Consider the following 10,658-nt stretch of genomic DNA (forward strand, 5'->3'; position numbering starts at 1 on the left):
TTAAGCTGTGCTATGTCCGATTGCCCACATAAAATGCTAAAATAAAAACTGTTAAATTTGCTCAGTGGTTTTGCTCATGTTTTCCCTGCTTTATCATCACTATCAGCTTGTCTGAGCTGCAGCGCGCTCTCAGTATGTTTTGCTGCTGTATTTTGCACAGTTTTCTATATTGGTTCACCTCAATACATTTAGTCAGAGCTCGTTCTCAAATCTGCACACTCGCTGCAAAATTAAATACAGGTTGTATTTCGAGGCTGACTTAGATTTTGGTAAGATAAAATTCAAGAAATAATAATTCTCAAGGTACAATTATAAATGTTAAATATGACTAACTTTGCAATAATGATACATCATTACAAAAAGGAAAAATTATGAGATTAAAGCAGTGGTTTGACAGGATGTTTTGTCAATGTTTTTATAATTTATAAAAATCTTCTTGTCAAAGGTTTCCATCATTAATTTTAGGGGGCTAGCTATAAAACATCTATAAATGTGGTATTAAAATATTGTGATGCTTAATGACAGTTTATATCAAAATACAACATTTTAATAACCACTTACTAGTGTAATGTTCAAAGACAGATTTTGTTGTCAATTATAATTGATTATAACATATCTATATATTTGTATTACCACTATAACAAAACTATGTATATATATATAAAAGAAAAAAATATGAAAAAATGTTTCGAGCAGATATTATTTCGACCATTTTAAGCCTAACTTTAGGGTTCAGGATAATATAATAGTTAATATCAATAATATTATTAGCAACAGTGAGCAAGTAGACGAGTAATAGAGTGCACCACGCCAATCTGTGTTCAGTGTTCTCCATATACACGAGCACTTGTGTTTGGTGAAAGAAAACTCGATTCAAGAGCTTCACTGCGGCTTGTCTAAAGGGAGATTTCAAAGATGTTCAACTTTAAACATGATTAATCCAGCAGTTATATATATATATATATATATATATATATATATATATATATATATATATATATATATATATATATATAGTTTGAGAAACAGGAAAATTGCTGTGTACCAAAATGATCAATAAGAAAAAATAAAAAATAAATAAATAAAAAAAATAAAAAAGAGGAAAGGATATTTCAGGTACTTAAAGGTAGAATAATTGATTACAAATCAATTATTAGGATGTTTCGGACTACAAGTCCTCCATCGGCTGAATATATATATATATATATATATATATATATATATATATATATATATATATATATATATATATATATATATAACTACAATCTCTAATCCACTCTATGGAATTTCGGGAAACCTCTGCTATAAAACATAAAGAGTAAGTCTACAAAAATTACATTTTCTCATTTACTTTAATGCTACTATTTAATGTTGTTTTAACTCATTTTGAGATGTTTTGCATTTGCAATAATACCACAAAACCACGTGTACTGAACCACGTCTTATCAAATGAATGTTAAAAAAAAAAAAAAAATCCAATATTTCTAAACCAAATCAACACAGGAAAAGCATTATCGCAAACAAATCAACAAATCTTTTTTTTGAAAATAAAACGTGCTAATAAAAATATGGAGTAAAAAGTATAGCATGGTTCAAATCTCTTTGCAGCTTTAGAGATCATATAGCCTTTAGTATTGTCTGTAACACTGTACCAGGTGGAAATACAAACACACATTCTTGAATCAATGCAAATTAAAGAAACTGTGGAACATACATAACTTACATAACTTTAAAGAAATTAATCGAAATTGAATTCAATGCTGGTTCGTTTTGGGGGGGAAATCACATTCAGTTCATAGGGAAACTCTCGTAAACACAAGAACATTTTACTGTAATTTGAGCAATTAATGGAAAACAAAACATTAAACTTGGAAATTCAAAATGACCAATATATTTTTCAAAGCTTCTTTGATGCTGTACTGTGTATCTTACAGTGCGATTGCCCACATAAAATGTTAAAATTAAAACTGTTAAATTTGCTCAGTGGTTTTGCTCATGTTTTCCCTGCTTTATCATCACTATCAGCTTGTCTGAGCTGCAGGGCGCTCTCAATATATTTTGCTGCTGTACTTTGCAGAGCTTTCTATATTGGTTCACCTCAATATATTTAATCGGAGCAAAAAATAAATTCTTAAACCCAGATGTTATTTCCATTTAATAAGATACTAGTCAAGAGATAATCCTCTGAAAGTCAAAATGTAAAATCTAACAGATTTAACTTCAAGCAATCCAGATACATTGCGTTACAATAAAGAAAGTCACTTATTAATTTAGACAAACGTTTGGACATCAAGTCTTGTTTTTCTGTTGAGGAAATAATTTTCTTAAAAGTTTCTAGAAATGCATTACACCATTTTTTATAGCTCCATCTATAAAACTAGAATATAAAAATGTGTTATTGAATGTATTCATTGTTAAATAATAGTTTATGTAAAAAATAAAATAAAATAAAATTAATAGCCTGTTACAAGTGTAAGCAGTGTAAGTTAATTATAATACATGTTTAACATGCGTTATAACACATTTATAGATGCATTACCGATTATCTGTAACATATATGTATTACACTATAACTATAACTATGATGTGAACATGATATAACTAAAACTAGAACACATAATATTTTAATAAAATAAGAAAAAGCCAGTAAAAAAGGTTTAGTATTATCTTAAAATAAGATTATTATTTTTTTTTTTTGGCAGAAACAAATGTAACCCTGTTAACACTCCCGTTACAAAGGCAGACGAATCATGATCATATAAATAATATTATTGCAATTATGTTTATTGATCAATACGATTCCGATCCTCGGCTCACAATGATCTGCTGTTTAAAAATGTATTCAATCCCAAGCAGACAATTCAGAAAGAGTAAGAGTGTCAAACCTACCGTCTGTCTTGTGAAGAAGCAGGACTGCCAGACAGAAGAATGAAACTCTGAGGTGACTCTCCATTCCTCTTGGATTCACCCACACTGAAAACCTTCAGTAGCTGATCGGATCAGGACCCGAGTGAACCTCCTCGATTCACCCCAGACACTAAATGAACAGATGCTTCACACACCTCACCTGTGACAGAGACACAGGCCCAGCCTGGGAGCTGCCTCCACCAATCCGGAACAAGTTTACCATTTTGAGACAGGAAGCACATGTTTGGTATGTTGGGGTTGACCAATCCCAGTCTCCGCTTTCAGTTCTACCCATATATTGAGAATACACCTCATGAGGTGGCCTGCCCACCTTGTACGACTGTATGGCAGCCAATGGAGTTTGAACAGGGTTGAGAGGAAGGGAAGTCAGATATAACAAAGAGGCTCTAAAGAGATGCAGCTTGCAGCTGAGTGCAGGCATCTTTATAACAAGTGTAGAGATGCAGCCTGGAGCTGAGTGCAGGCATCTTTATAACAACTGTAGAGATGCAGCTTGGAGCTGATTGCAGGCATCTTTATAACAAGTGTAGAGATGCAGCCTGGAGCTGAGTGCAGGCATCTTTATAACAACTGTAGAGATGCAGCTTGGAGCTGAGTGCAGGCATCTTTATAGCAAGTGTGGAGATGCAGGTTGGAGCTGAGTGCAGGCATCTTTATAGCAAGTGTAAAGAGATGCAGCTTGGAGCTGAGTGCAGGCATCTTTATAGCAAGTGTAAAGAGATGCAGCTTGGAGCTCAGTGCATGCATCTTTATTGCAAGTGTAGAGATGCAGCTTGGAGCTGAGTGCAGGCATCTTTATAGCAAGTGTAAAGGGTGCTATTTGTGTGGCTTTGGAAGCTACTGTTCATTGGACAGAACAACCCTACACTCTGAAAGTTACAATAATGCACCAGCTTCTTCTTGAAGGCCAGAGTTGACCGCATAGTGTCTATAGGATATTTTCTTGGCTATGGATTTGTGAAAAGATGGTCACATAGCAATTCCTAATACACAAATATGACCACGTGGTTCACAGAATAATGCAGTGGCATGCAGGTTTTGAAGGGGCAGGAAGTCATGTTGCTGTAGCTAAATCTACTTACTGTATGTAAACAAACTATTTAGTTGGCCAGCAACTAGGATTCTACAGTATCGGTTTACTGGTCAGGAATATAGAAGACAAACTGTTCTCATGTGTCTGCAGTACCTACGTAAGGTTTTAATCAGTAAGATAGGCTTTCTTTCAGGAGCAGTGCAGTTTGTGAGACACACTAGAACATTTTCTTTAGGTGTAAATTGTGTTAAATTCATGAGTAAGCTTCGTCATGTCATCTTGTGTTCAGTGTTTTCTGTTGCTGTTATTATTTTACTTCACAAGTAGTCAGTTTTGGGGAACTTACTTTCAAAAAGTAATCTGCTGCAGTTACAAGTTACTTGTGTTACGTAATGCGTTACTCCCCAACACTGCAAGCAGAGTTTCTTAACGAGTAAGCAGCGGGGTTCTGGAAAATCTAGCGTGACCCGTCCCCACATGCTGCTGAAACTGTTTTAATAGCACACCTGTCATTTCCATTAATGTGCGCTCTAGTGCACTGGGGTTTGAGATCTGTCCTCTAAATCACTGCAGATAATAATCCTGACCCTATCAGTGCACTGGAGCAGACAGTTTCAAAATATCTTTGAACAGACTTTAAAGTTATAAATGTAAAAGGTTGTCAGGATTTCCATTAATGTGCGCTCTAGTGCACTGGGGTTTGAGATCTGTCCTCTAAATCACTGCAAATAATAATCCTGACCCTATCAGTGCACTGGAGCAGACAGTTTCAAAATATCTTTGAACAGACTTTAAAGTTATAAATGTAAAAGGTTGTCAGGATGTTAACAATGAAAAGAATAATGACAGCTGCGTTATTTAAACAGTTGTAGCAACATGTGGAGACGTAGGACGCTATGGTTTTCAGAGCCCCCATACTTACTCTAACATGATCAGTCATTTGTTTCTTTGTGTGGATATGTGAAGTGCTTGCTTGTAGTAAAAATTCTCTCATCTCATCAGTATCATTTATTGAAAACCATTTGCAGTACAATTGATTGCTGATGATGCATTTTTACATTGTGTTATTTATTATGAAAAACAAACAAAAAAATGCACAGGTACAACAAGCATGAAATGGATAAATGATAACAAATAAAACAAATCCAATAAAAGTACAGATAGAAAACTATTCCTGTCATGTTGCCAGCTCCCACTGGACTCTCCCGGGGCTAATTTAACATTCCCAGTTAAAGTGACACACGTTCCTCAAACCCTGCCAGCAGGACCCATTCTGGTCATTTCATCATTTCTAATTCCACTGTGTACAAAGAGCACATGCTTTGTGTGGCTCATGAAGTTTCCGTTGATATGAAAGCAGCTGCTGTGATGTGCTGTTGTGTTTGCTTCATGCTCATTGTACTGCAGTGCACTCTATGGACGGCTAGTTTGTGTCCGAGTCCTGCATTGCACTTCCTCACTGTGGGTATCGAGCACAGTAATGCACGGCAGGGTCTTCAGTCTTCAGGCTGTTCATCTGTAAGAACAAAGTGCTGCTGGAATCAGACTTGCTGATGGTGAACCGGCCCTGGACTGACGACACATATCTTGTGTCTGCATCAGAGTCGATCCGCCCCAGCCATTCCAGTGCTTTCTCAGCTGGCTGACGAATCCAGCTTGTAGCGTAGCTGCTGTCAGTCAAAGAGTATCCAGAGACTTTACAAGACAGCTTGAGAGATTCTCCTGACTTTTGACTTCAGGACTGGACTGGGTCAACACAACATTACATTGTGCATCTGGAGAGAAGAAATAGACACGAGTTAATAATAATAATAATAATAATAATAATAATAATAATAATAATAATAATAATAATAATGATTTATTAAGGAGTCTCTATGCTTACATTGCAAACCCAAGCAGAACAGAAACACATCTCTAGGAAACGCATTGTTTGAAGGCTTGGCTTCTGCTGTATCAGATGCTTCAGTCTCTCCTCAGACTAACAGTGTGAGCTGCAGTGTGGTATTTAAGGAGAGTGGAGCTGCCATTGATTTGCATAGAGGATTAGTGTGCAGTGCATTCAGAGAGATGGCACTGTGGTTTTTCATATAAAATGCCAAATGCTCAGTTCAATGAATCAACAGGCAGCATTTGTGTCTGAGGGTTGGGAAAGTAGGAACGCATTGATGTCTCTCTGAGCAGGTAGTTCAGCGTGTAATAACTAGCGGTGAAACAGAAACACAATTCCATTGTGTCATCACTTCTATTTAGTTTAGATGAGTGTGAGTGGATGTTCAAGAACAGACAGATTGGAAGATATTGCAACAGTTTGTTCATGCTTGTGTTTTTACTTTTGATTAAATCGCAGTTTGCATCTTTTCCATCCATCCTGTCTTACAGAAGGACATAAGAAAAGTTTGAGAACGAGAAAAAGGCAATTCGGCCCATCGAGGCTCATCCCTGGTTAGCACACCATTCTCCCCTGCTGGGGGAGCTCATTTAAAAGCACGGAATCTAGTCTTTTTTTAATGTAGCCAGTGTTTTAGATCCTACTACTTCACCTGGTAGGCTATTCCATGCATTTCTAACTCTCTGTGTAAAACAGTGCTTCCTAACTTCTGTTCTAAACTTACTTTTACTCAGCTTCCATATATGCCCTCTTGTTCTTCTCCCTGTGCTAAATTTGAAGTAGTTTCTTGGATTAACTTTCTCTGCACCAATTATGATTTTAAGAGGAAGCACATCTACTTGAAAATAGAAACTGTTGCACTATTGTATTAAGACACTGTCGCACTCTGTTGGGGAGACTGCCATCTACTGGCAAGAGAACTGCAGTACTGATAAAAGTCCGAATCTCATGGTTTGTTAGTCTTGGTTATAATAACACCTTTAAAGGAAGATTTTAAGTCTTGTGGCCAGCAGATGACACTCAGTGAGATGCTTCTGCACTTTGCAGGATGATTCTTCCCAGAGACAGACAAGGACTTTCTTGACATTGAAATAAATGTCATCGATTATACTGTTTACTATATATATATATATATATATATATATATTTCATAATATACACATCTTTCATTTTGTGTTCCATGTTTTTGTACTCACCATATTGAAGATTCAAGACTTCTCATCTCGGGGATTGGCAATCAAAGCTCATCTCGTGTTGCAACATGAGTTTTGTTTTATTTGCAAAGTCCTTTTTAATTGACATTTACTGCAGTCCAAAGATGATCACACTGCAGGCTCCTCGCACAGTCACTCGAAACTCTAGTAATTGCTCCACTGATCCAGGTTTGCACACAGCAGCCTCACACAGTTCTCTTCAAGGTTTCCTCACTCATGTTGAGCCTCTTGCTGTGCTGCAGGCAGTCCAGCTCTGTAGATAAGCGTTCTGCATGTATAGATCCAGGTGGTGCACACAGAGCCCGCAGTGCCACTTTGCTGAAGTTGGGAAGTGTGTCTTGATTCATTCTGCAGTTTCACATTGTCGGGGGCAGGCACGTTCATGTAAGCAGTGAATTCAGCTTTCAGATTGACTTCCTCTTTGTGGTAAATGGTTGTAACTCTCTAGCATAACGGTCCTAGTCTGCTGCTAATGTGAGCTCGAGGCAGGGATGCAACACCTGGGGTTGAGATTGCGCGATACCGCTGCCTCCCATTTCTCACTCAGCCCTGCATTGAACTTGTGAAACGCTTTTCTGGTTCTCATGTATTCTGCGGTAGGAAGTATTTCTACAAATAGCTGTGTTTTCTCTCTCTGCCACTCTCACCCTTCAGTGTGTTTCCTTGAAGAAGCGATCAAGCAACCAAAAGTGATCTCTATCATTATTTTCAGCGCAGCCCCTGGGTAACAAGATCACACAGTTAAAGTGATGCCTGAAGGGTCCCTGAATGAGAAAGTAATGACTTAAGTTAAATACAAAACACCAGCACTGCCCTGTAACAGTGTCCTTGACTAACCTGGAGTTGTGCTTTTACAGAACAAAACAAACTTTTTCAGACCTTTATTGCTCACAGTGAGACAGACAATGTGTAGAGGGTCCTGACAAGAGGAAAGCAAGAGTCCAGCATCCAGTAAACAAGGAAACAACAATTCAGGGCCAAGAACTGCAGAGTAGCTGCAAATGAACAGCCTGCAATCTGAAGACTGCTGTACCATTGCATTGTCTCTTTCCTTCTCTAATGCTTTACATGCAGCAGTTCCCATTTCCTGCCAGTAGATGGCAGTGTCTCCAACAGAATGGCAGCACTGTAACAGTATAAAGATCTGACACGTGCATCACTGAGTTTCACTGGAACAGTGAGATCAGTCTGCTGTTCTGCCTGCAAAACACAGTCACACTTCACCACCTCAGCAGCTTCACAGGACTCAGAGAAGTCAAGAAGCATTTAGGGTTTATTGGAAACAGTTTATGGCTGGATATTGTTAAAAATACAGCAAACAAGAAACTCAACTATCTCCCCCTCTCTTCCGCTCTATTTTATTTTCACGAAATATGAACATAATGTTTGTGTTTAAAATGCCACTGATCAACACTGTTCCAAGGTTGTGGATTTCCCCAGCCCCTCTATCATAGTCGAGGGATTCCAGTGTGCAGTGTTTCTGGGAGTCAGCAATATAAACAAGCTGCTTTATATAATGCAGAGAAACGTATGCAAATGTCCAGGGCTTCACTTCCTATTTAACTCTGCTGCAGTGCAGATAGGAGCAGGAGGAGAGGTAGCCTGTCTGCTGGTTACAACACTTTCTTCTTTCAAGAACCACAATACTGCAGTACAATGGGGATTTTAACAGCTCTCAGTATAATAATGACAGCTCTATCAAGTAAGTATTTGACACTTGTGGAAATTAGCCTGCATTGATTCTGTATATTACTTGATGTTTTTGCAGTAGTTACTGTACGTTGTTTGCTTTTTTCCTCAAGGTGTCCGGTCTGATGTAGTGTTGACTGAGTCCGGACCAGCAGTTAAAAAGCCTGGAGAGTCCCATAAACTATCCTGTAAAGCCTCTGGATTCACACTCAGCAGCTATGATATGGGCTGGGTTCGACAAGCTCCTGGAAAGGGTCTGGAATGGGTGGCTGGGATTTACCCTAGTGGTGGTACAGCTTATGCCCCGTCTGTCCAGGGAAGATTCACCATCTCCAGAGACGATTCCAACAGCATGCTGTATTTACAAATGAACAGCCTGAAGACTGAAGACACTGCCGTGTATTACTGTGCTCGAGACCCACAGTGAGGAAGTGCAATGCAGGACTCGTACAAAAACTCTTACATTAGATACATGTGCATAGAAAGAGGAAGTGTGACTGGTAACTGGTATTCTGGTCTCTACATGAACTTCATAAAGTGTATCAAACTTTATTAAATGTCTTCAAAAGAATAAACATAAAGAGAGCTCCTGATATTATTGAGTCACAATGCTGGTATTGAGTTCAGGATCAGCTCCATTACTGTGTGTCTCAGTCACAATGCTGGTATTGAGTTCAGGATCAGCTCCATTACTGTGTGTCTCAGTCACAATGCTGGTATTGAGTTCAGGATCAGCTCCATTACTGTGTGTCTCAGTCACAATGCTGGTATTTTCAGGATCAGCTCCATTACTGTGTGTCTCAGTCACAATGCTGGTATTGAGTTCAGGATCAGCTCCATTACTGTGTGTCTCAGTCACAATGCTGGGATTGAGTTCAGGATCAGCTCCATTACTGTGTGTCTCAGTCACAATGCTGGGATTGAGTTCAGGATCAGCTCCATTACTGTGTGTCTCAGTCACAATGCTGGTATTAAGTTCAGGATCAGCTCCATTACTGTGTGTCTCAGTCACAATGCTGGGATTGAGTTCAGGATCAGCTCCATTACTGTGTGTCTCAGTCACAATGCTGGTATTGAGTTCAGGTTCAGCTCCATTACTGTGTGTCTCAGTCACAATGCTGGTATTAAGTTCAGGATCAGCTCCATTACTGTGTGTCTCAGTCACAATGCTGGTATTGAGTTCAGGTTCAGCTCCATTACTGTGTGTCTCAGTCACAATGCTGGTATTGAGTTCAGGTTCAGCTCCATTACTGTGTGTCTCAGTCACAATGCTGGTATTGAGTTCAGGATCAGCTCCATTACTGTGTGTCTCAGTCACAATGCTGGTATTGAGTTCAGGATCAGCTCCATTACTGTGTGTCTCAGTCACAATGCTGGTATTGAGTTCAGGATCAGCTCCATTACTGTGTGTCTCAGTCACAATGCTGGTATTGAGTTCAGGATCAGCTCCATTACTTGTGGAAGGATTGGCTCACTTTTTCAGTTCCAGGGTACGTGTTATTCTGTAGTAATCACTGAGGAACTAGATGGAAAGCACACTTAGTGTAATGCTGAAACAATGCCCTTCTAATTTCCATTAATTCCACTGCAGTTACCACATGCCTATGTTGTCACTTCAATGGAATGTGTGCCCTGTAAGTGAAAGTCTCTGCAGTCCAGTCTATAAGCATTATTCTAAACAGCTGTGCACATCCCTGGAGGAGGTTTATGCAGACTCACAGGGCTTAATTCTCCAGTGATCACACTGCACTGACACAGGGATTATCAGCATCACCACAATCTAATAATCATTTCAGCTTTTAGAAATGGAGCTCTTCAGCACATGCTTCTCATCTGCACTGCGATCACTTCTTCTAGTGATTGTATTAGGAATGACTTCCTCAGCATTGCACAAGAGCAC

The 10,658-nt window shown here is 38.7% G+C and overlaps 1 protein-coding gene across 1 annotated transcript in view; it reads right to left on the reverse strand.

Moving 5' to 3' along the window:
* LOC131696833 (antigen WC1.1-like) overlaps window positions 1-7,416 on the reverse strand; it is a 21,322-nt gene extending 13,906 nt beyond the window's left edge. The window contains exons 1-2 of the mRNA XM_059012224.1: window positions 7,259-7,416; window positions 5,425-5,634 (exon numbers count right to left, since the gene is read on the reverse strand). Of these exons, the coding sequence (XP_058868207.1) occupies window positions 5,425-5,634; window positions 7,259-7,416 (368 nt within the window). The remainder of the gene's footprint in view (window positions 1-5,424; window positions 5,635-7,258) is intronic.
* Between the last annotated feature and the right edge of the window lie 3,242 nt (window positions 7,417-10,658).

The sequence above is a fragment of the Acipenser ruthenus genome, chromosome 44, assembly GCF_902713425.1.
Source record: "Acipenser ruthenus chromosome 44, fAciRut3.2 maternal haplotype, whole genome shotgun sequence".
Classification (NCBI taxonomy): Eukaryota; Metazoa; Chordata; class Actinopteri; order Acipenseriformes; family Acipenseridae; genus Acipenser; species Acipenser ruthenus.